Genomic DNA, 25,739 nt, shown 5'->3' with positions numbered 1-25,739 from the left:
AAGCAAAAGACATGGATATGGAATGATCTTTTTTTTTTCTGTTAAATGGTATGTGATATTGTAGGGTTGGCTGGCATTGCAGAATCCCTGTGCTGTTGCAAATTGAAATAGTTTTGAAGTTATTCAAGTCAATGATTTCATATTCATCTTCTGTGTCAGAAAAAAAGCTTTTATGTGACAATAAGCTTACTGGGACATTATTAAATCATTTAATCCAGTTGTTTGATGAGTTCCATGCCCTGATCACTTATAACCATGAAAGATTATGTATACATCAGAGAAACAATTTTTTGATGAGTGTGTTTATTTTGCTTGTTGAGTTTATAATGCTGTTGTTTTGCTACTACCTTCACTTCCACTTAATCCAGGGAGTTCATTTGAGTAATTTGTTTCCACATAGAATGCCTTTCAGGAAAATCTTTCAAGTTCTTTATAAATGCTCTAAATTCATTTCCTCTCCTCACCCCTGTCAGTAGATCCACAGCCTTTCTTCTTTCCATTACTGTGTGCCCCAAATACACCTTTTCACAGACATGGCTCTGTAAGTGAACAGTGACTAATGGGATCATTCACAGGCTTAAAGGTCTCCCTGGTTTTAGGTATCTGTTGAACAAAGATGTTATTTTCATATTGCTCTATGGGGTTCAGATTCATTTTTAACAAATTCTCTGGGCATCTTGTTCATCTGTACAGGATCCATAAATTTAATACTGTGGACTTGGAGGCTATGTTTTTAAGACAATATAGATATGGTCCAGGTACCAGACCATCACCCAAAGCTAAGTGACAATGGCTGTCCCCACTGCTGGGGCCACGCTTCCCAGTAGCTGCCTTGCTCTGAGCAGGGCTCTTCAGAGCAGTTCCTAACAAAGCCAGAGCTGCTGAGTCAGATGGACAAACCTGGGTATGGTGCTGCAGCCTCATCAATGGCCGTTGTTTATTTAGCAGTGTAGATGAGCTCTCTGGGCCTCACTTGAAGTCATTCCCTGAACTGGCTGCGTCACTGCTGAGGGTGGACTTGCCTGATCCACAAGACCAACTCATCCTGCTCTGATAATAAAGCACAGGGTGGTGCCGCACAGGCAGCTTTCTTGGGGACCTTTCTCATGTAGGTGAACATGGGATGGCCCCACTGAGACACAGGACTGCTGAGGGGGGAGAAATGGACCCAGCATCTAATAAATTTCTGGTTTCTGCATGGTAGTTTCCATGCCTCAGCAAGTAAAACATGGTTACATCAGCAGAGTGTATTTGTCTTTGGCTTCTGCTTGACACTTCCACTTGCAAAATTGCTACAGCTGGAGTTGCAAGCAAATGATTTCTTTATTATTCCTAGCAGCAGGTGCTGCAACAGCCTTTTGGCTAGAGTTGTACTCTCTTGGTCCATGGTTTCTACATATTTGATTAGACGGTGCCATGCTGCTCAGATGGGATGCTAGACCTCCAATAAATGTATTTTGTTATACAGTCCATTATATAGTACATCATCATTATTATTTCCATAAATCTGTTTTAGTTGGCAGATTTCTGTTACCACTTGGAATTGTTCCAGTAACAATTTTCATCCTTTTTGCATGGCATCCTAAAAATAATTTGGAAGTTAACACAGCCTGAGTTTGATTTTATAATAGCTGGTGCCCTTCAGGCTGTGCTAGAACACAGAAACCAGCTATCCAAGCAGGACTGACATATTTATTTTGATTCACATATGGTTTATGTATTCTTTCAAAATGTCTTATCCCAAGAATCAGTATGGCAATATAGGCACCTGCCTCCAGGGTGCTTATGCCAGGATCGTGATGCTAAATATCAGGTGCCTGTCACAGAAGGGTGATTGAGAACAACGCAGCTCACTGCACAGTGGAGGGACAGAATGATGTTCCTCACTCAGAACAGTGACCCAAAAACCGTGCCTGTTGCTATAGGACCTGCCTGTCCCTTGCCAATTGATACAGCATTCCTCTATGGAAGTGAGATGCTTCTGCTAGAGCCCTGTCCTGAGGGCTCAGTGCTGAGTCTTTTAGTGATGCTGCTGGAGAAAATTTGGCTTGTAGTGGTGTAGTTTTGCTCCTTACTCTTTGCAGAATAGGCCAATGTATAAAAACTTGGCAAATAAGTTGAATTTCCTCTTCAGCCAGATGGGAGTCAGAAGCACATTCTCCCTTTCCAGGCTGCAGAAGACCTGGGGGGAGTCAAATCCTCCAGCCTCTCTAAGAACAAGAGCAGAAGAGGTTATGGCACGAGGGTCTGTGTAGGTACCACAGAGCTTGGCACTGGTGGACCCTCACTGTGGAAGGGGTCTCAGCGCCAGTCTCTGTGAGCTTTTCACCATCTCTGAGCTAAAAATCAAAAGGGAGCTGGGATTGAAATCTTTACAAACCAATTCAGTCCAGGCAAGCACGCAGCAGTGTGCAGGAGCCAGAACTGCCCTTCGCTCGAAGCTAAAGCCAAGCTACAAATTGTCATTAACAAAACCTGATTTGGACTCAGCAATTTGTTAATTTTCCCATCTAGAAGTGACCACCTCACTTGGTGTCTGCTAGCTAAAGACAGGTTAACTTCTGCTGCTCAGACTGACTTTCAAATGGAGCAAGAGGCTTTTGTGCAATGAAATTGTCTGACAGAAGGGAAAACAACTGTAGTCTGGCTATACTTTTCCTATTATTGAGAGATGCTTAACCAATTCAGTTCAGTGCTTAGAGGAAGAATTTTCCAATATCTCAGTAAAATTCTTCACTAAGTAAAATGTAAATAAAAAACATCTTTTATAGATTGATTCCTATCAAGGCTGCAGAGGCAGTATTGACTGAGGAGATAATGGAGTACTTGGTGCATCTGATAGAAAGGCGCAGATGGTTGTCCATATGGGGATGAGCAGGTAACAAGAACAGGGAGTGTGTCACTGCAAGGGTGAGAGTGGCTGCCTTCTCAGCTGGGCACTTCACACCTGGGCACTTCACACCTGTGAGTTCACTGGTGACTGGAGGAATCAGCTCAGCCTTCTGTTTAATTAAAATAAACAACAACAACAAAAAAATAGGTGCAATTTCACCCGTTATGGTAGTTTCATTTGGAGGCTGCATTGCTGGGACAGTTGATGGGTCTATCACATGAAAGGAGAATGCATTATGTTTTATGCATTAAATGCATATGCATTTAATCTCTGGCAACAACCTTCTCATTTGGATACTGGAAGCTATTGAAGAGGAAAATAAGGGACCAAGAGGTGCATCCAAGTATGGTGTTAATAGTAGCACTTTCAGTTATGACGGCAGACCAGATGCAGGGAGATTAAAACTATGAAGAACACAACACAGCAAGTCAGTTTGGCCGCATTCCTCAGACAGAGGGACCCTCTCCTGGTCACAGATGAATAAGCACCATCATTCTGAGCTGCTGCAGCCACAGTGTCCTCCATTTCCCAGATCTTGGTACATCTGCCCACACATCTTGCTGGCACCCTGCTTGCTCCCTGGGACGCACCAGCACCATGAGACACTTTCAGGGATGTTCCAGTGTGCTGGATCTCATGTGTCCTTGCAGCATGTGCTCTGCTTGTGCCAGACTGCTCCTAAGCTCAGTCCCTGCAAGGCAGGTGAACTGGTTTGGGAACCAGCAACAGGCTGTCTTTAGGAAACAAAACTAGGCATTCCCCATGATTCCTATTGACAAGCTCTGGCTTTTATACCCTGTGTGAGATGGTGATGGTGATTAAGAATGACACATTGTCATCCTGAAATGTCAAACTGATTTGAAGGAAAAAAAATTATAATCATTAAACAAAATTTATTTCTTACAGGTGCTGTTTCAGAAGCTGTGTAAGGAAGAAGCAGGTAAGACACTGCATTACTTCTCAAAAGTTTTTTGTTGTAGACATGCATGCATTGATGGAGATCCCACAGGAACCTCTGCTATTCTGAGTTTTAGTTATTTAGTGCACTTGCTATTATCATTTCCGTGCTGTTATTCATGACATAGTGGTGTAGGACTTACGTCGTCCTTAGGAAGGCAGGTAATTCAGCAACTTTTGACTTACACCTTGCAAGGTGAGTTCTGAAATAACAGGGATAAAACCAAGTATTTGTTATTGATGTCAGAGTGGGACTCAAGGTGTTGCCATGGCGCTGACGGGTGTAGGTGAGGCACGGTGAGGTGTTCCTGAGTGTGTTCTCTGGATCAGGACTCGCATACCCTCCAAGGCTGCTGAAGAGGCTCGTTACAGAGGCACATTGTCCAAAAAATTTAATTCCTTCCCCCCCAGGCCTCGTCCCCAGTGTCAGAATCACAGTGACCAATTCACTCTTTAGCCTGAGGTCACTAGCCTGTTAATACCATTGTCAATGTTAACAGCATTGGTGAGTTTGACTATTCTGGGGAAATTATTTAATTACAACCGACATTCTGCAAAGTACCAAGGTCAGAGTGGGAATGGATAATCTGAGCCCCACGTACATTTGCATCCCAGGAGCTAAGAAAAGGTTTGGATAGACAGATATATACACGGAGATCCTGATTCAGCAAGATACTTAACACACAATTAAACCCGTATTTGACAAAACCAATTCATTGCAACAGGGGCAAGCAACTGTTTGGATGATTTGCTTAATTGAGGGTAAATGTCCTTATTAAATTGTAATGAAGCACAATCAAGAAATACAGAGAAAATAGACTGCTTCCCAGAACAGGGGTTTCTGGAATTTAGTAACAGCCCCACAGTTTTGCAGAAAAAAAAAGTGCCCCCAAAATCTAAGTGAATCCTCATTCCCACAAAAGCCTTTGCCAACTAGAAGTATTTCTGTCATAGAACAACTGACCTCTGGAGTCACCCATTACTGACTGCTTTTTCTCTTTTGTTAGTCAATATGTATGCAGTGTCTGTCAGTTAAAATGAAAACAATTGGATGCCGTTCTTGTAATTATCCCTCTGACCCTAGATGACTTAGCATCTTCTTGTTTGGCCTGAAGGACTAGTTCAAACCAGTTTGCTAATGCAGAGATTTCTTCCTCCTCAGAGCAGCATCTGTCTCTGCTCTAAATTGCATCCTCGTTTCTTTCCAAGGGCCACCTTAACTCTGTTACAAACAGATGAATGAAGCCTTTTTGCAGCCAGTGTCACTGATTCAATGGCTCTGCTGGCAAACATGCTGACTTAGCAAAACGCCAGAAACCCTGGCCTAGAAAACTCAGGTCTCCATCAGCAGTTTCGCCTCTATGGTCACTGTCAGGTCAACAAAACATGAAGGTGGTTGAGCAATATACAAGTATTTTCCTTCAGGTTCTGTGCACATTAACTTTGCACATTAACCTTTTCTGCTTTATGAGTTGTATGTGTATTTATTTCATGATGATATTTGCCAATGAAACATATGCCTGTGCTTTCCCAAAGCTAAAAAATCCCATCAGTTTTGAGATTGATTTAGCAATTGGTTTTGTTGTGTTCATTGCTTAGATCAAAACCTCTTGCCTCATAATGAAAAGGAAAACAGAGCAAGGGCACAGAAATTTTTCATAAAACCTATTATTTTAGCAGTGCTCCAGATTTTCGCTATGATAAATATGTGAATTGTTTTACTTTTATAATAGCATTAATTTTGTCACAGAAAGATATTGTTTAGCACACATCTTTACAGTAGAACATGATGGTTGAAAATTTGCAGGTATGAAAGAATGACACGTCATTTCCTGACACAGTATCACACAGTATCACAGTATGTTTGGGATTGGAAGGGACCTCAAAAGATCATCTAGTCCAATCCCCCTGCTGGAGCAGGAACGCCTAGGTGAGGTCGCACAGGAATGTGTCCAGGCGGGCTTTGAATGTCTCCAGGGAAGGAGACTCCACAACCTCCCTGGGTAGCCTGTTCCAGTGCTCTGTTACCCTCACTGAGAAGAAGTTCTTTCTCAAATTTAAGTGGAACCTCTTGTGTTCCAGCTTGATCCCATTGCCCCTTGTCCTATCATTGTTTGCCACTGAGAAGAGCCTGACTCCATCCTCGTGGCACTCACCCTTTATATATTTATAAACATTAATAAGGTCACCCCTTAGTCTCCTCTTCTCCAAACTAAAGAGCCCCAGCTCCCTCAGCCTTTCTTCATAAGGGAGATGCTCCACTCCCTTAATCATCTTTGTTGCCCTACGCTGGACCCTCTCCAGCAGTTCCCTGTCCTTCTTGAACTGAGGGGCCCAGAACTGAACACAATATTCCAGATGGGGTCTCACCAGGGCGGAGTAGAGGGGAAGGAGGACCTCTCTCGATCTACTGACCACCCCCCTTGTAATACACCCAAGGATGCCATTGGCCTTCCTGGCCACAAGGGCACAGTGCTGGCTCATGGTCATCCTGTTGTCCACCAGGACCCCCAGGTCCCTTTCCCCTACACTGCTCTCTAATAGGTCATGCCCCAACCTATACTGGAACTTGGGATTGTTCCTGCCCAGATGCAGGACTCTACACTTTCCCTTGTTAAATTCCATCAGGTTATCCCCCGCCCAACTCTCCAGCCTGTCCAGGTCCCGCTGGATGGCGGCACAGCCTTCTGGCGTGTCAGCCACTCCTCCCAGCTTAGTGTCATCAGCAAACTTGCCGATAGTACACTCAATTCCCTCATCTAAATCATTAATGAATATATTGAATAATATTGGCCCCAGTACTGACCCCTGAGGCACTCCACTAGATACTGGCCTCCAACTGGACTCCGCACCATTGACCACCACTCTCTGGCTTCTCTCTTTAAGCCAGTTTGCAACCCACCTCACTACTCTATTGTCTAGACCACACCTCCTCAATTTAGCTGTGAGGATGCTGTGAGGGACTGTGTCAAAGGCTTTACTGAAGTCAAGGTAGACCACATCCACCGCTCTGCCATCATCCATCCACCTTGTTGCATTCTCATAAAAGGCTATGAGGTTGGTCAAGCATGACTTACCCTTGGTAAAGCCATGCTGACTGCCCCTAATGACCCTCTTATCCCTGATGTGCCTTGAGATGACACCAAGGATAAGCTGTTCCATTACTTTCCCAGGGACAGAGGTGAGGCTGACCGGTCTATAATTACTCGGGTCCTCCTTCTTGCCCTTTTTAAAGACTGGAGTGACATTTGCTTTCCTCCAATCCTCGGGCACCTCTCCCGTTTCCCAAGACTTGGCAAAAATGATGGATAGCGGTCTAGCAATGACTTCAGCCAGCTCCCTCAGCACCCGCGGATGCATCCCATCTGGACCCATGGATTTATGGACGTCCAGACTACTTAATTGTTCCCTGACCCAGTCCTCATCGACTAAAGCAAACTCCTCCATTAACCTGGCTTTATCTGGGGTCTCAGGGGTACAGGGTTCCCCAGGACAGCCTCCAGCGGAGTAGACAGAGACAAAGGCGGCATTCAGCAATTCTGCCTTCTCTGTGTCTTCTGCCACCAGGGCACCCACCTCATTCATCAGTGGGCCTACATTGCCTCTGGTATTAGTTTTATCTGCTATGTATTTGAAAAAGTTCTTCTTGCTGTCCTTGACCCCTCTCGCCAGCTGTAATTCTAAGGAGGCCTTGGCTACCCTAGCTGCCTTCCTGCATCCTCTAACAGCAGCCTTATATTCCTCCCAAGTGGCCAGTCCCTGCTTCCATGACCTGTAATCTCGCCTCTTCTGCTTGAGCATACCCAACAGATCCCTATTCAACCACGCAGGCCTTCTGGCTCCCTTCCTCAACTTCCTACGTGTGGGGATGCTCTGATCCTGAGCATGGAAGAAGCAATCTCTGAATGCAATCCAGCTCTCTTGGGCCCCTTTTCCTTCAAGTACCCTTGCCCATGGGATTTCCCCTAGCAATTGCTTGAAAAGGCCGAAATTAGCCCTGCCAAAGTCCAGGGTTGCAATTCTACTTGCTATTCTGTTCCTGCCACACGAGATGCTGAACTCCACCATTTCGTGGTCACTGCAACCCAGGCAGCCCTCAACCTTTACTGCTTCGACCAGACCCTCTTTGTTAGTGAGGATGAGATCCAGCAGTGCACCTCTCCTGGTCAGCTCCTCCACCATCTGCATGAGGAAGTTATCATCAATGCACTGGAGGAACCTCCTGGACTGTGGCTGGCTGACACAGCTTGGTCACTGAGGTGGGACTTTAGTCAAGGAAATCTGGCATGTGATAGAGCTGGTAATAAATTTATCATTAAAATACTCCTGGCAGAAAATGCCTATTTCTTCAAATGGAACCATTTCACAGTAAAAAGTTAGCATCCATTAATTTCTATTTCAAATCATTTCTGTAAAATAGTATGAACGTCTTGACATGACATGATCTAACAGTTTTCAGAGTGAGAAGTTTTGAGTTTTATTTGGCTTTCAAACTTCTGGCTTTGGAATGTGTTTTGTTAAAGCATTTTAAAAAATAGAGAAAACATAATTTAAATTTTTAAAATGGCCAAATCTTTGTCTGAGGGACTGGGTTCCTTCCATATTTGCAGTTCCTAAACATTTCTGATATTTTCCCTACTTTCTGAATAAGAAATTTTGTTCTGTTTTGCAATTTGTCACAAGAAGGATGCCTGTGCTGCCCATATTGGCCATGCACAGAACACACTCTTCTGCTTAGGTTCCTTTTTCTGCACCACTTTCCTCTTGTGTTATCACTTCTTATTCTTCCTCATTCCCTTTTCTCATTTCTTCGTCTGACCTCTTTCTTGGGAAAAGCTCTCTCAAACTAGAGCTCTCAAGGCCCAGAAGAGTCATTTCCCAGAGCAGTGGTGGGTGGACGTGGGGCAGCACTGTGCCCTTCCCACCATACAGCACCAACTGTTTTGGCTGGAGGTGGCCCCTCTAACCCCATCGCAGCAGGAGCCGGGGATGCACCGGACAGCTCAGAGCTGCTGCAGCCGGGAGCTGGGCATCCTGCAGCCCTTTCCCCAGGGCTGGGCTGTCTTTGGCTTCTAGTCATTCTCCATATAAACTGTATTTCTATGTGAGAGGAGTTTAAAAAAAAAATAAAATTCCTGCCCTTTGGACTGTTGTTCTCTCTCTTGGTTGCATTTTATTTGACTTTTCTTTTTTTTTCTTTACAAATAAATGCAATATTTTGAGGCTTCTGTTCCCTGGATTTGCAGTGAGTGCCTCGCAATGTGTTAAGCAGAAAACCTGAAATTTGTCTTAAGGAAAGCTGCAGCTGCACAGATGGCTCAGCCACCCTGGGGGAACCTCCTTTGCAGCAGCAATATTGCAGGCAGTGTTGCTGCATGCTAGCCAGGCCTAGGGTTGTTATTTCCTTAAGTAACCACACTGGTACTGGTGCATGCACTGGCAATAATGATGTTCTGACCATTAAAAAAATTGTGCATGAGGAAAAATAGCAAATAGTGGTAAGATGTGACTCTGGAGGTATGAATTTATTCTTTTCTGATTTTGTTTGTTTGTTTGTTTTTTGTTTCTTTGGTGTTGTGGTTTCTTTGGTTGATTGGTTTGGTTTTGGGTTTGGTTTGGTTTGTTTTTTTAACAGCAGCAGTGTGCTGCATGGGCTGGTGGCTTCCTGAGGGTCAGGGAAAAGATGTGCGAACAGGGTCAGACATGGACCTGGGGACAGGGGCAGGCTGAGGCTGGGGTGGCTTGTCAGCCTGCAGGTCATGCCCAGCTCTGGGGCCCATGGCCGGGCAGGGCTGTGGCTGAGCTGGAGACAAGCCTGGCTGCAACCTCGAGGGGTTGGGATGGACGGCCCTGGGGTGGGCCGAAGTGGGGCTCCAGAAAGACCTGGAAATTTGTATCTCTATATAATTGCACATGACTAAGTAAATATTAGGAGTTAGAAGTTAGTTGCAAATATAATGTCACCCACACCCTTTAAGATGTGGTTAAGAAAGTGTGAGGGACAGTTGCAACAAGAGACAATGTGCACTTTAAGTGGAAAAGCTGGTTTTCATGTAGACAGTCTTACCCTTGGTGTGTATGTTAGCAAGTTGTCCTTTGGCTTTGTGTGGAAGCAGAAGACAGGAAGATGATTCATACTTGTACTCATTGTACATGATGGCACGAATAAGTAAATGTTATGAATATGTAAAAAATGATCCCATTCTGTGACTTCATCAAGATCTGTGAAAATGCCAGCTTCATACACTGAGTCCTACTTTCTTTCAGAATGGACGTGGCTATCCTGGTGGCAACTGTGGCTCCCACCCTTAAGCCACATTCCTGCTGTCATCAACAGATGGTGTCATTAATAGGACTGCCCCAGTCCCCTCACTATGCAATAGACCACTCTGTTCAAAATCATCCACGTCAATGCTTTTTTTCTCATATTACCAGGTACATAACACAAAAGCAAATCTGCACCACCTATCTCTATTCTGGACTTGTGACCCAGGACATCCTAATTGCCTGCTTTGGTACTGCAGAGAACACCTTGCTTAGTTGCTCCTCTTGCCATCAGCTTGCTGCTGGGTTTTTAGATAGCACATAACACTATTAAAACTCAGCTGACTGACCCTATGCATCTATACTACCTCCTAGTATATCTTTTAGTAAAAATTATTCTGTTCAGCTTGAGCGTTCTAGCTACCTAATGTGTTTTAAAGTTGTCACCACATAGCTCAGGATGACTAGCACAGAGCACACTTCATCATGGGCAGGGGAAATGAGCTTTTACTTTGCTGACAAAAATCTTAAGTCATATTAAAAGCTGACACATTCTCTATTTTAGTCGTATGTATAAAACACTAAATATAGCAGCCTGCTGGTGTATTTGCTGATGCATGGTAATGCAGTCTGTAGCAGAACAGCAATGGACTGGCAAGGAAGATGGTGCACTGCAGTAATACAATAAAATCCTCATGTCACCTTGGCTGTTTCAGAAGTACTCTGTGGAAAATTGTGTAGCCTTGACTGATATATCACAAAATTCAAACAGAGGCAATTGTGGTCCCCAGGCTTTAACAAACAGCCTGGTACAGTGTTATTTGTCCAGGCACAATGCTAATTGACTTCAAGGAGAGGTCTCCATAGCATAAGAAACCAGAACTGTGCTATACAGCAGCTGTATATGAACAACTGCCAACTAAGGGCATTATTCTGGGAACTGAGTGGGAACTGCAACTCCATCTGGCCCTTGTTAGAAACTGCAGGAGCTTGATTACATCACAAAATCAAACTCATGTACAGTAGTTCCTAATGACTACATATTTTTATGTTTCCTTTGTCGTATAATGCTTTATGCTCATTTGTATATTTAATGAGGAGTTACAGGTTGATCACACAGTGAACAGGGAAATGGACGTGGCTCACAGAACCATAACCTGTTCTGGGATTTTCCTCTTGCTCATGGAGAGATGGAGAAAATGACTTCCATCATCTTTGCACTTGCTCTGGATTCTGGGCAAGTGTGCTGGAGGTGCAGCTGAGCCTGTGTCCTTGAGCTCCCTTGTCCCATCCTCTGCAGGAGAGAGCAGCAGTTGGGTTGGATGTTCTGAAGTCTCTCCCTAGGCAGTACTCATGTCTCATGCTGTCATTACTCCAGCTACAAGAGTTTACCCAACGTGAGAATCTGACCTGAAGTAACTGGGGAAAATAAAACATCCTCATCCAATGATCCCATGCATTTCCTAGGAAACAGAGTGGGGTCACTTTGACATGTTTCCGACACAGATATGCTTACTTTGGACTAAAAAAAGAACAGACTGTTTTCCTCGGCCAGTGATATAGTGAAAGTAAACTAGTGAATAAACCCAACTCTTTGGTAGCCCTGGCCTGTTAACTAGTTAACCGCTGTATTGCTCAAATTAGAAGTAGGCAGAGTTGCTGCGTGTCCTGCAGTCAGTGCATCAGAGGGTCCTTTCATTTGGCTCCTGTTCTAACTTCTGTGTGGTGCCAGTTTGGCTTCCAAAATTAGGCAGTGAGATTGCCTCTTCCTGCCTATATGTTCTTTTCATAATCAGAAATGATAGAACAAACCCCCTCTTTGTTCTTCTGAAAAGGCAAATCTTTGCTACTCAGCTTCTACTGATGCACTGGAGCAGCTGAGGGCAAACTGTGATCCTCATTTCTCAAAAGCAAGAGGAAAATGAGGACCCTTGCTATATATATCTCAGGATATTGCTGGTTCTGGAAAAAAAAATAAAGGCTGTAGATTAAAAACATTTATTTTTACCTTTTTTGTGAATTATAGACAAAAGCTTGATCTGTTAAGGAATGCTCTTAATTTTATATAAGAAACTTCTGAAACAATGAAGCAGTAATGTTTAAAGACACTTTATTCACTTATTAGTGACATTCTAAATATCTTCCTCTGTTTCCTGCTCCATAGTTCTTTCTGTAACTTTGATTTTTAGTCAATATTTTTAATAAGAAATAAAAATATTGAAAATACTAGAGCTGAAAAATGTTAAAAATATTGTCTAGTCAATAATTGTACAACATATAGGTGGTTTCATAATGAAGGTATTATACACATTTTTCCTAACTCATTTTTGTTCACAGCTTGGACTCTCAGGCAGAACTGAATACTAAACAGCTGATAGATGAGCTTGTGTTTGTAACTGTTCTTGAAATGTGACAGGAACCTTGCTGTAAAAGGTGATGTGATGCAAATTGCTAAATTGCTCTAAAATTGAGCCTCTTTTGGAATTAGGGGGTGTCGGTTTACAACAATTAAGGTCAGACATGGGGCCATAGGATTCTTGAGTCATTTTTTCTATGACTGAACAAATGTCTGGCAAAGGTTGTGTACAAACAGTCATATTCAGCTCCATTGTATCTGAGAAACCAACTTTTCTGAAACTGGGGTTCTCCAAGTGTTGTGTCAGAGGGCACATTTTTGCATTTAACATTTATTCCAAAGGTAACAAATGCCTGGAAATTTTTTACTGAATAATAAAAACATCAAATGTAGCTGTTTTCTGTTTCAATTAGAACTTTCTCTCAGACCTCGGTGATAGCCACAATGCAAGCTATTTTATTTCCTGGGCAAGGTATAACTTCAAAAGTTTGAAAGTCAGACATTTTAAAGTATGCAAGCAGCAAAATAAATCTTTAGTGGTTTGTAATGCTAAGCATTACAGCTCTGCGAGAGACACATGCACGGAAGGATAAGCTATATAGTAGGAGGCTTTTGTTTTCACAGAAGTGATTTCTAATTGGTAGCAGATCCAGCAATTTTAGTGTTCCCCATTAGAAAGCACTTCCCTCATGTAACAATTCTCTAGGTTCAATTTCTGCTATTTAAATATTCAGGATCAATTCCTAAGGATTAAGTTTTGAGTTTTTGTACTGTATCGGAGTCACACATAGTTCCTCGCTGAAAGGCTGAGGACACAAGTCAGATTCTGTGCTTTTTCTTTGTTTGCAAGCCGGGCAGGCAAACGCGGAGGAATGCTTCTGGTGGAACATGTGCTTAATGTAAGTTATTTGAGGCAATAAAGCTATTGAATGAAGCAGCCAGCTTCTGACCTTTTGCAACATTGGATCTTTTGTGGGACCATAGTCAGACCGTGCCACTGTTTAATGCTATTGAACAACCTGCCATGGTGCAACCCCTGCTCAGAGGAGACAGCCACGGCACAAGAAAACACAGAGTCTGTGTAACTGGGACTGGCTGTGGTTGACAACACCAGTTCTCACTTCTGTGAGCACCAGAGTGATGAAACCCTTTGCTCTTGCTCATCTTAGGGTTGAATGCAGGATCTCTCGGCATGAGCCTCAACACCTTGCAGCTGAGTAATAACCACGTTAACTTGAAGGAAGTCATCACTGCACAAGCCTCTCCCTAAATATAATGGGACCACTAGAGGAGGACAGAGAGCTGTGCAGTGTGAATGTCAACTGCAGGGGCACCTTCCTGAGAAACGGGAGAGTTGCTTTAGCAAGCTTTTCAACTGAAAACCATCCAGTCTCTGCCCTTCCTGTTCTCTGTATTAGATTCCATTCAGGCCAGCAAGCTACTATGACAGAAATGCACATAGATACACTGGTATTTATCGAGCACTCAGCACAAGGCAAAAATAATTATTAATTTCCACCATACTGTCAAGCCACAGCTGAAGTGGAGCAATAGGAGGAGACCAGAGCTGCATTCAAACGCCCAAGACATGCCAAAGCCATCCCATATATAATTTCATCGCATATAATGGCATTTGTCAGTTGTGATTTTGGCTCTGTGTCTTCATGGAGGCCAAGCACTAAGAAAGGCAATTTCAAGAAAACAGATGACCAAAAGGTTGCTTTATATATGGGTATTAATAAGTGGATCTGAAATTGCTATTCCAGCCTTGGTGAAGTGTTGGCTCTTGATATGGGGTCTGAGAAGGCAATGGCTTTAGGCTTTAATTTGATACTTGTTTAGATAAGATACATACCTACCCTGGAATTTTTCATGTTTTCCAAAGACACTGTTATATAAGGCTAGTATGTATGTCAGGACAATTTGTTTTAAAGCATGACAATTTTTTCCCTGGTGTAATTCTTGTGAAAACTAATGGTTTTACATCAGAGTTGACTTAAGGACCAATTCAGTTATGGTTTAAAATTAAACAATACAATGTCAAGAAATTGCTCAGCACACTCTGTTCAAGGCATAGGTCTGCCTGATTAGCATGCAGGTTTTGAGCATTAGCTGCAAATTTATGAATAGCAAGGACAGGCTGTGACATGTGCAATGTTTGAAATTTGTTTTGGATGACTTCTACATGGAAATGTAAAAGTAAACACTGAATTTACTTTTAAGCAAAGTTGATTAAAAATTCATGTATTACATGAACTACACCTGATAATATTTTTTAATGACTTGAACAGTTACAGTCATCATTGTATATTGCTTAGTAGTAACTGCTTTTTTTCTGGAATTCTTAGCTTAAAAGGGGTGTAAGTATTTCTCCTGACTTTAAATTCAATCCTTATTGCAGTACATAATTACATATGATATGTAACTCACACTAAGATAGCATTTACTAGTGAGAAATCTTGCTTTTAGAAGTCAGGAAAATGCCTATGTGTAAGTATCACTGAAGTTATTAGATTGGTTGAATGGTTTTCAAGTCCATAATTATCAATTTCTTTTAAGATCACTTCAATTCTGAGGTGTAAACTGATTCTAGCATAGAATATTGCAGGTTTATTCTGCAGAATATTAAAGATTCCTCCTCTATAGAACCTGATTCTGTGCCAACGGCAGTCACTGACAGCTTGATGGGGTAGGATTTGTCTCTTAATGATGCATTTCTAACTGTATAGGAAATTATCTGTAAAGAAAAAAAATACCTTCCACTTTCCTCAGCACTTCAGAATCAAACAACTCCTCTAAGTATCTGAGGTAATGAGAAGCTCAACGACATTATATTTCATAAAATGTATATAGTTCTTTTAGCAAAGTCTAAAAACTGCAGCTTACTTGGATTGCTAATTAATTCATCTATTATTTTTAAATTGTTTGTACTGAGCTAGTGACAGTGGGCCTCAGGCCTGGAGTAGTGTCCTTTTTGAGCACCATACAGGCAGGGTGAGAGTCCTTCCCTCACAAGCCATACAGCCTTACGTTATCATCGATGTTTTTCGTACAAGAAGGTGACGGTTAAAACATTTACATTTGTTTCTAATTCACAATTCAAATAATTTATCATGTGCTTATTTTTGTGCATGTTCGTCCATGGGCTGATTGGTGTCCAGGTTATGGTTCCCGTCCTGCCAGGTGCTCCTTGCTGTGCCCTTTGTCCCTGCAGAGCTTGGCATGGGGAGGACCTCACATGAGCACTGGAGTTATGCGGAGAGCTTCTGTTTCTGCTCATGCCAGGGCTCTCATCTGAGCCTCATCTCAGCCAGCAGCAGGTCAAGGCTTCCCAGTATAGAAAAATCAGAGACCGAGTGGCTAAGGCCTGGGGTGCTGGTGGTCCAGCCCTGTCAAAGACAGAAGGATCTGGGGTGTGGAAATAAGAGGGAAAGACTCAAAGAGTTGTTTCTGCTGTGCCTGTTTCCCAAAGCAGTGGAGAGGGAAAATGAAAGGGCAAAATTGTAACATCCCATGACTGACTAGTTGTCCTTGCAGCCTCTCCCAGCAGTAGTTGCCTTCATATCCATGTCAGGCATCCATCAGGAAAAACCACTAGTTTGGATTTCCAGAGTCTTTTAGCAGACAGAGCTGGCACAAAGCCATAGGTACCCTGGTATCACTGGCAGACTGCTGATGTTGGCATCTATTTGTTGTATAAATATGTACTACATTAAATTTTTCACAGTCTTTATTTTCTTGTCTGCTCACCAACATATTGTCGAAATCTTCAATTTACAACTATATCAACTCTCATTTGGTAACAAAAATGTACAATGAGTTTCCAAAGTTAAACTAAACTTTTCCTCCTATATATTTTCACCTATTTATAAGACAGAAGGAACAGATGCAGGACACTCTATTGCTGGATGATATTCAGCAACTCAATTTAAAGTACACCGTTTCATTTGTTGCTTTTGTTGCTATGCTCCTCTTCTATGGCCCCATATGCTTGGAAATTTTTTAAGCAGAACAGCAACCATATAAGGATGATATCCAGAGTACTAAGCTACACGTAGGTAAGTAACTGAGAGTATACAGAAGTATATGAGATTGCCTCTAACTTGCTATGATGAGCATATGGAACATTGGTGTCAGTATAGTATATTGTGCTTCCTTAGGTCTTGATAGACCCTGTGTCTTATGAACACTGGGAAGGAAATACCTTTGATCTTGAAGTGTTCGTTTGCAATAGCTACACTTCATTCTTACACAACACAATTTGGATGAGCACATATAATTCATTTCCAGTGGTTTTGTTCCCTTGGGTTTGATCCTTCTTTTACCCAAGTCCGTGGCAAACTGTCCTTCACAATGTCAACAGAGGCCAAGTGAAGTGATGAAGTACTGAAGTTCTGTTGCGTAGGGCTGCGGGGTTGTGGAGTATGCATTGCTGTCCTGTGGAAACCACAAAGCCACCTCTGTCTACAGTGCTAGGCTCATTTCGTCATTACCCTTTTAGATGTTACAGAAAAGCAGCTCCTGTTTTTTGGCAGGAAACACTCCCCCACACCCACTTTAGACTCTTTTCTTCTCTTTGTTTCCTCTTCTGTGTGCAAAAACTTGGTCAAGAAAGCACATTTGTTTGAGCCAGGAACAGAGACAGCTGACACTCAGCTAGTTATTTTGATTGCCTGGCTGGTAGGGGTTGGGGGAACAGATAATGTCAAGATTTCCTCTGCATTCCAGATCTGTTTTCCTCCTACGGTTAGCAGGCGGTGAGTGTGACTTTTCCCACTCAGCTTTTCCCACAGTCGGTAAGACTTATCTGACAACGGAGTTAGTGTCAACTGTCCAAAACTAACTAGGAGATATCTTCCTTTCACCACTCCTGTGCTGTTATTGCTTATCAATGTCACTCTCCAGCTTAAATGGCTGGTTAATTTACAGACATACTGAGACAAATTCAATTCTGTTGCAGCTCCATTGAGTTCAGTGGATACACTGGGAACGAGTTTGGCCGTAGGTGTCTGAAAAGCACAAGTGGCAGGAATGTGATACTAACAGAAGCAAGAGCAGTGCGACAGTCAAAACAAAAAGGAAGCCCTGAGCTTTGGCAGGATTCCCATTTCAGATTTCTGGAGTGTGATCCAACAAGGTGTTCATGTTGTACAGCTGGTGCTGCAAGAGAAAAGTTGTTATTCAACAACAAAACAATTCCAGTGTCTCCACATCAAAAGGTAGCCCATGTTAAAAAAGAACAAGAGGAGAAATAATTCATAGGATTTCAGAACACAAATTCTATTGAGAGTCGTGAGGACTGCGCTTTTAAACCTGTTAGAGGCTTTAAAAGACTAGAGTGAAACTGAAAAATACTTGACCTGAGATTTTCAAATGAGCCTACAATGGTTAGGTACTGAAATCCTATTAAATTCCTCAGAAAAAGGAAACATAAGATGGAATTGATCTTTACCTACAGTTTAAGGTGGCTCTCTAAGTATGCCTTCCGTCAGTGGGGAGAGAGAGGCATTTTCAGAGTGTAACATCTTCTGCTGGAGCAAGTCTTCCTCCACAGGTCTGCTCTAGCATCTCTTCTAGGCAGCTGGTTTGGGGTGGAACGAGTCACCCTCTGAGGGACATCCCTCTCCCTCCTGGCTTCCCACTGCCATCAGTTCTTTTTTAACAATGGCTGCCTAAAGTTCAAATAATAGGACTCTTATACCTACTGCTTTTGAAAAATTCTTGGCATTTCTGATTCACAGATTAAGTCAAAGTGAAGGAAGTATAAACCCAAGCATTTAAAAACAATGTTTAATGCAATTAATTCCGTTAACCTGGACTAGCAGTGCAAACAGCCAACGCTGAATCACAGAATCACAGAAAGATAGGGATTGGAAGGGACCTCGAAAGATCATCTAGGCCAATCCCCCTGCCGGAGCAGGAATCCAGAGCACTTTGTCCATTGCTCCGCACACTCCTCTGTGCCATGCACATATCCCATGTTCTGGTTTTGTCTCTTACAGTCTTCTAGACTCCCCTGTCTCTGATACTTTTCTCTCCATTTACTTCTTTGCAAAATGCAATCGTAGTTTTCCTCTTTACCATTTCCTCTTAAATGTGCTGTCGCATCTCAGTCTGGTTACTCTTCTGCTCAGGGTGCCTTGCAGTCGTCTTTTTTCCTTCCTTCTTTCTGCCTCTCCTGGTGCCTCCACCCCACACCTCTATGTTCTCCAGGGCTTCTCAGTTCTCTTTTGTTCTCAGTGAAATGGGTGAAGGGTTCTGCAAGCTCTCTAAAGCCATGCATGATGCTCTCTTTCTACCTTTGCCATCAAAACGATTTCTTGCTTTTCCTTCTGCTGGTTAATGGATCTATCATGACATCACCCATGAGTTATATTTCCTTGGCTGGCTAAGGATTAACCAGCTTTCTGGGTAGTAAGAAGCAAGGTTTAAAAACAGAGGACCAAAAGCTGAACTTCCAGATTCCTGTTTATGATTTTCAGAAAGGATTTCAGAAGTGGCTGATGGATGGAACCACTTCAGAAAATCCAACAGTGATTTAAGGTGTAAGACTTGGGGACATAGTTTTTAAAATCATTAATTTTTTGTGCCTGGGCAGAGTATTTCCAGAGTTAATGCCCAGATGCGAGTGCATTCTGTAGTTCTCTTTGCATATATGAGATGAAGTACTGTCAGAAATGAGCTAAAAGTGGAAGTGTTGGAATACACTCATCAGGTTCAGCTGTCCAAGGCAGCTAGAATGATACCCATATTTAAAGATGAAAAGAATTCATTGTGAGCAGCGTAAATAATTATAGCTTCCCATATTAATTAGCATATATGTTTCTGGGGAAAAAAAAAGAAAAAAATAAAAAAGGCAGGCTATAATATGTCCAGATTAGAATACAGATGTAGGATCCAGTATGACTCTGTAGAAGACAAGAGAAAAAGCTTTTGCATGGAAAACAGGAAGAGATAGAACTTATCTAGGCTTTCCAAACTAATATTCCAGAGTTTTTCAAAACAGAGAGGAAATAACATGAGAAATCAGTGTGGGAAGGAAATTTTGGTTACAGAATGTACACTTTATAGAAGATTCAAAGACACTCAAATTAAACTTGGCAGTTTTCGGAATGACAAGAGACTAATAATAGGTTGGCTCAAAGATTTTTACTAGGACAAGTATCATTTAAAGCTTCATTATCTTGACAAGTAAGTGAACAGATGGCAAAATCTGTAGCAAACTCAAGATTTCCTGGGGTAGTAAAGATTAGAATGATTTCTGAGAACCAAATTCAAATCACCAAAGCGAGGTGCTTTGACAACCTGAAAGCAGACGGGATTTCAATTTACCTGAGTGTGAGGTAATGCTCAGGAGTGATCTGAAGCATTCACTGATACTGCATACTTAATGAAGTGTTACCAGTTCAGAAAAATACCTAGGCAACATTATGGACAGATTAATTAAAACAGCTCCACAAAAACAGCTGTTCAATTTGCAGCGCTAGTTGTGAAAGCAAATAAAATGCTAATTTATATGAACCATAAAGAACGGCATTGCTGTTATTATAATGTCATCATATAAATTCAGGAACTATATCACAGTGACATCCAGCATTGTCAACATCACAAAACTGTCTACAAAAAGAAACATTCAGAGAAGTCACTGAAGGATGATATGCAGGGAAGATACAATCATTTTACTTAACTAATGAAAAATGTTGCAGCACTGAATTCCTACTCACCGTTAAGCCATAGGGATTTCCAACAGTCCCAAGATACAGAACATGTAGCACCCTCATGTGCTGGAACCTGTTCCCCCAATTAACAAGGATCATCAAATCAGCAAGAAACTGAGGGCTTTATGCTCACATATTCTTAAGCTTGATGGCAGTGAGCAGGGAAAGGGAAGTACACTCACTGGGGCAATTTTTTCAGTGAAGCGCATGGGAATTTTTACAATTACTTCAGTAAGTCAAGAATTTCACTGTTAATGTGTGATTGTCACTAGCGTTTGGTCTAAATTGTGGTTTGTTTGTTTGTTTTTAGAGAATTATTAGACCAGTTCTTATAGGAGGGGAGGCTATCCCTCGTGATTATTGAGAAGACCTTGAGATTCATCAATTCTGCATTAAAAGAGTAGTTTATACCTGTACAAAGTACAGAGCCTACTGTTACTTTGCAATAGTACGTACAACCCACTTTGCATTTCAGCTGCCCAGATATAAAAGATAGATATAGGACAGGAGGGAGGAAGATAAATCCAAATCTATTTAAGTCCTAAAGGAGGATAATGTTTTCCAGATGAAATACTTTTCCTTATGACTTGACTGACAGCAAGCAACTACTATAGATCACTGCACAACCACTTAGCAACATTTCAGAAGAGAAATTGGAAATAACCTCCAATTTGAGGCATAAGAAGACTAGGTTTTGGTTTTCAGACTTACTTCTTACCCTTTTTTTCCTGTTTAGCGGTGACATTCACTACAATATCTTTAAAGTCTGAACTCTGAAACTGTGTATCTGATAATTTTGATCAAATTGACATCAAGGATTACTTAGTATAAATACTCTTTGTCAGGTGAATTAACAGATCGTCTGTCTCAAAAACTAATACTGCGTAAGACCCTGCTGAGTTTTAATCCCTTTAGCACCTGCTCGTCAGGCTATTTACATGGGGTTTTGTAATGTAAATGATTAAAAAAATTTCCCTGAAATGTAGAACAAACCCAGGTAATTACTACTGAGCAGATTTATGTCAGCACACAATGATGAAAAGCTGTTGAAGCGAGTGTGCGTGACAGTAGTGTAAGTAAACAATATGAGCAACATCAGTCTCTGCAGCACTGTGGAGGTGTTCTGACATCCTCCATAGGAACTGATTTCACTAGAAACCATTGCAATGCTGAAAATGAACTTTGGAACCAGCAAGGCGTACAAGCAAAATAACAACCTTTTCTTGCCTTCTCGAATAGTCCTGTATGCATATCTCCTTCAGTTGCACGGCACTTAATTGAAGTCAAGGGGAATTGTGTATGTGGAGTCTCAAAAAGGCGTCAATAAGAGGAGGAGTAGGGCTGGCTTGACTACAGTGCTCCAAGGGAGTACAAGGGGGTGGTGAAGCCCACTCTTTTCTTTCTGGAATCAACTTTTCAAGTAATACTAGATTTAAAAACCATGGCCCTTTCTCAAAAGTGAGCGGTGGCATTATCAGTAGAGGACAGGGGCTGTGACCTCTGCTGTCATTCTGGTCACAACCCTGTACACAGCAGCAGGCGATGGGGAAACAGCTCCTCTAGTTCTCTGCACCTTTGATACACTGGGCCAGCCACAGAGCAGTCCCTGCTGTCACCTTTCTTGGGAATTAACTGGTGACAAGTACGGCTTTCAATCCCAAAAGAGAAAAGAAAAATATCTTAATATTTTCCAACTTTCTCCCATGGTGTTTGATGTTACTATTTATATAATAGTAATGTAATATTGCTGTTGAAAAACAGTTATGTGAAGAGCAAATGTGTACATAGCATAGATTTTTGCCTCTTGCATGCTGAGGTTTGAGTCTATTTGGAAGACCACAAAGAATTATGTTTTGTATTGTGGACTATTTAATTTCTCACAGTTCAGGTTTTTTATATAGACTATAATTACACAGTAGCATAGAAGTATTCTCATAAAGTCTGCTGCCTACTATGCAGTGACACCTTATAGCTTACCTCTCTGTGCACTTGTGTAGTATAGTCCACATAAAAATATAACGTAGCTTTGTTTCCAAGATACTAAATCTTTAATCACATTATGCAATTATGCAAACCCCTCAACCTACGTGCAAAAGGCAGGAAGAATGTAAGCAAAACTAAAGTGAAGAAGCTACAAATTTGGTGTCCCAAGAATTTTTTGGATTTGCAGTTCACAGCTGTGCTTTTGCCCACCTGACTGTGTGAAGCCATGACTGAAGCAATATTGGACTCCTTTTGATAAGGGCAATATGACAGGCCTGTTCGTGTTTCAACCAAAAAAAGTAAAACTCTCAGGGACTCACAGTAAACGGTTCCCTGCCCAGCTCTAAGAACTGAAACTGTTGCTGCTGACTTGTTAATATAACACAGACATCGACATTTCCTGGTTACTGTAAACACTGAAATGCTTTTGGAGTTAATGGAATACAGGTGCTGCCTGACGCTACCAAAATGTTCTCACGGAAACAGAGACATTTTTGGAGAAAAAGAGCTGCAGATCCACCTCGCCCAGCCCCTTCTTCACAGCGTGAATATCCTGCTTCTCAGTGGGAACACCCAGATATGTTAAATGTCATGAAACAAGCATTCTTCCTGAGCTTAAGCCCCTTTATACCAGCAGGAGCAGCCGTACCACTTATCCTGCTGGAACAGAGAGTTCTGCAGTGCCAGAGCTGGTGATGGAGTGGGCTTAGGCAGGCTCTGGGAAACCTTCCCAGCACGGCTGTGGGAAATGGCGCCTACAGTCAAATCCCCACCAGCCTTCCCTTCGAACGAGACTCAGACAATGCCGCAAACAGCCAGTTGCCCCTTCTTTACTGGGGAAGCAAGAAGAAAGTTAAAATCAGCCTTAATGATTCAAGATCCTGTAGAACTGTTTAGGTTAATAGGGCGTGGCTTGGGCCTCAGCCAAATTTTGATTCTGGTCATTATAATCTGCCCACCTGAAATTCTATCCCCTATTGCAACTGGCCACAACGTTCTTTATTTGCAGTCCAAAACCACTGGTAGCATTGCGTTTAAATTCTATTAAATATATACATAAGTTTAAATCTGTTAAATAAGTTAAAATAGTAGCTGTGTGACCAGTAATGAAGGAAGCTCTGAAAATATCCACAGCTTGCAATATATTGGTACTTGGTAATAGGCTCCCACCAGTCAGTAGCCTGATTACTAGGAAAGCGTGTGCACTTGAGTTGTTGTGTATCTGAAGGAAGTTCTTACTCTTACAAGTAAATTGGTTTGGGGAACAATTCTGTTGCATTGTTGTTAAAACCTGTTGTCAAGATTGATCATGTTTTCCTGTGTAATGCAGGAGAGTTATAAATAAAAAGAACAGACTCCCAGGTCTCTGAACCAATATCCAGATACAGTGTGTGCTAAATTGCCACTGACTGCTGCAAGGCTTTTTTACACAAATGTTCCAATTATTTCTACTGTGATGGTAATAACAGTTGGAAGTTTGGAAAAAAAAAAAAAACTTGGTTTAGACAAGGTCCCAATACAATATTAAGGAAACGAGCACTTTGAGAGCAAAGAAAGATGTAGTTTGGAATAATATCTTTTTGTCAAGCAACTAAAAAGAAGGGGGGAAATCAGACACCAGAAGCTGGAATGAGAAGAACAGGGGCAATATTCTGTGCTGAGACATTTCTTGTTTCAACAAAGCTCCTCACTTTTTCAAAGGCATTAATCACCTCAAAATTTCATGCTCTGCTCCAGTAAAAAAACCACTCTAACTACACATATAAAATGTATTCCATTTTTCCAGTTGCTTAATCAGTGAAGAATTGGCCATTTCTACAGTGATGGGCTTCGCCCAGCCCAAGCTTTCATATCTGCACCATACTATGTTTTAAAGATGTCCACAGAGCCCCCTGCGAAAGGAAATGAAAGTTTATTGGTGCTTGGTTTGTTTTGTTCATTCATCTCCTCCGCTATCTGAGAAATGTGCAAGGGCTTTTGTGGCTGCAGTTCAGAATTTCGGCTGATCTATCAGCTTTGCTGTCTGCTGTTTGATAGAAGCATTCTGTTTACTGACAGACTAATCCACCCAGTGGTCATTTGTGCCACAGTTACCTCCCCGTCCCCTTCTTCACCATTCTCACAGAACAGACCATCCTCCTACCTGTCACACAGGGCTTTTACTGGGAGGAGTTTATCGTTCTCCTGTGACAACTTAGGCTGAGTTAAGGAGACAAGGTAAGAGAAGTAGAGGGGTTATTAAAAAGTAATCTGCAAGAGCCAGATACAACCAGGATGTGACATGGAGAAAAAAGTCCAAGTGAAGCTGGCCAGAGTATGAAAATGCTGCTTCATAGTAAAATCAGGAAAATTGCAGTTATTTTCCAGGGGGGGAAAAAAAAACAAAACTAATTTTCTCATTTTTTTATGCTGTAAGAAATGATTTTTTTTTTGTCAGGAGTTATCCAGCTGAAAATTCATGGTTGCGCTAGGAAAACCTTTTATCCCATGTTTGCCATCTCATCTTTATTCTTACCCTGCCTTGATAAACACAACCTGGTCTACTTCAGAGCATTGCAAATGCAAATACTCTGACAGTTCTCTGCTGTCACTTCTCATTGCAGTTCGTCCTGCCTTTATGTTGCCCCAAGTGGAGGCTACTTGGCTTAAGACCTTTCCCTATCTACCATTTGTTCGGTATTAAAAGCTTGACTCCCACAGCCCATCTATAGGATGCAAGCTTTTGTTGTCTACTCATTGGATTTTCAAGTGCACATTTGGATGTTTTCTCTAAAATTGTCCCTCATGCTTGGAACTTGGTCCTCTGAATATATAAAGATACCATTTTAACCTCCTTGGAGGCTCTCTTGCTAACTTGCTTTGCATCACTGCCTCCAAAAACTAATTTTGGTGTGTGAGCACCCATAGTTCCAATGCTGGCCAGTATTGTTTTATTGTTCTCTTGTACTCCACCCTTCCTAGCCCAATTGGCTCTTCACTGGTGTCTTGTTTTATATTTAGTTTGTTAGCTCCTGAGGGCAAAGATTGTACTTTTGCTCCATCCAGTTTCTAAGAGCTTTGATAATACAGTTTATTATTAATAATAAATTACCATCCTCTGTGCTATAAACAAAAGAAAAGCTTGATTCCCCCATCCCCTTCATACCAGTTTTAGTAAGGGAGAGGGAGCACGATCAAACAGCAGATACTTTGTTCCTGTAGTCTGTAGCTGGGCATACTAGAGCCTTTTCACAGTGAATACTGCAAGAAGTCCCATTTATTTCAGCATTAATCACTGTGAACAAAAATGAAAGAATTTGGCCCCAACTAATGTAAGCCAGTAGTGCTCTGCTGCTGGCAAAGTGCGGAGTGAACCTTTCCCAGAGCTTCAGAAAGCTGAGATGGAGAAGGATGGACAGACAGGTGCCAATCTCTTGATAAACCTGGAAAGAGTGAAACTGGTTTGTAACTGATCCTCATTAAAGCTACCTTAAAATTATAACAATTTGCATAGATAAAAAACAAGCAAGGAGAGAGTGCCAGGAAACAAGCTGAACATTTTGTCCTTATTCACAATTTTTTTATTTTT

General features: G+C 41.8%; 2 protein-coding genes across 5 annotated transcripts in view; both read left to right on the top strand.

Moving 5' to 3' along the window:
- Positions 1–25,739, top strand: part of STARD13 (StAR related lipid transfer domain containing 13) — a 309,147-nt gene that overhangs the window by 129,733 nt on the left and 153,675 nt on the right. For all 4 annotated transcript variants that reach the window (XM_071804769.1, XM_071804759.1, XM_065829818.2 and 1 more), the window contains one exon: positions 3,800–3,833. In XM_071804769.1, the coding sequence (XP_071660870.1) occupies positions 3,800–3,833 (34 nt within the window). The remainder of the gene's footprint in view (positions 1–3,799; positions 3,834–25,739) is intronic.
- The window catches only part of LOC139827249 (uncharacterized), a 343,678-nt gene that overhangs the window by 193,961 nt on the left and 123,978 nt on the right, over positions 1–25,739 (top strand). The window lies entirely within an intron of this gene.

This window comes from Patagioenas fasciata, chromosome 1, assembly GCF_037038585.1.
Source record: "Patagioenas fasciata isolate bPatFas1 chromosome 1, bPatFas1.hap1, whole genome shotgun sequence".
In the NCBI taxonomy this organism is placed as follows: Eukaryota; Metazoa; Chordata; class Aves; order Columbiformes; family Columbidae; genus Patagioenas; species Patagioenas fasciata.
The sequence above is the reverse complement of the archived record's forward strand: the minus strand, read 5'-3'. Positions and strand labels throughout refer to the sequence as shown.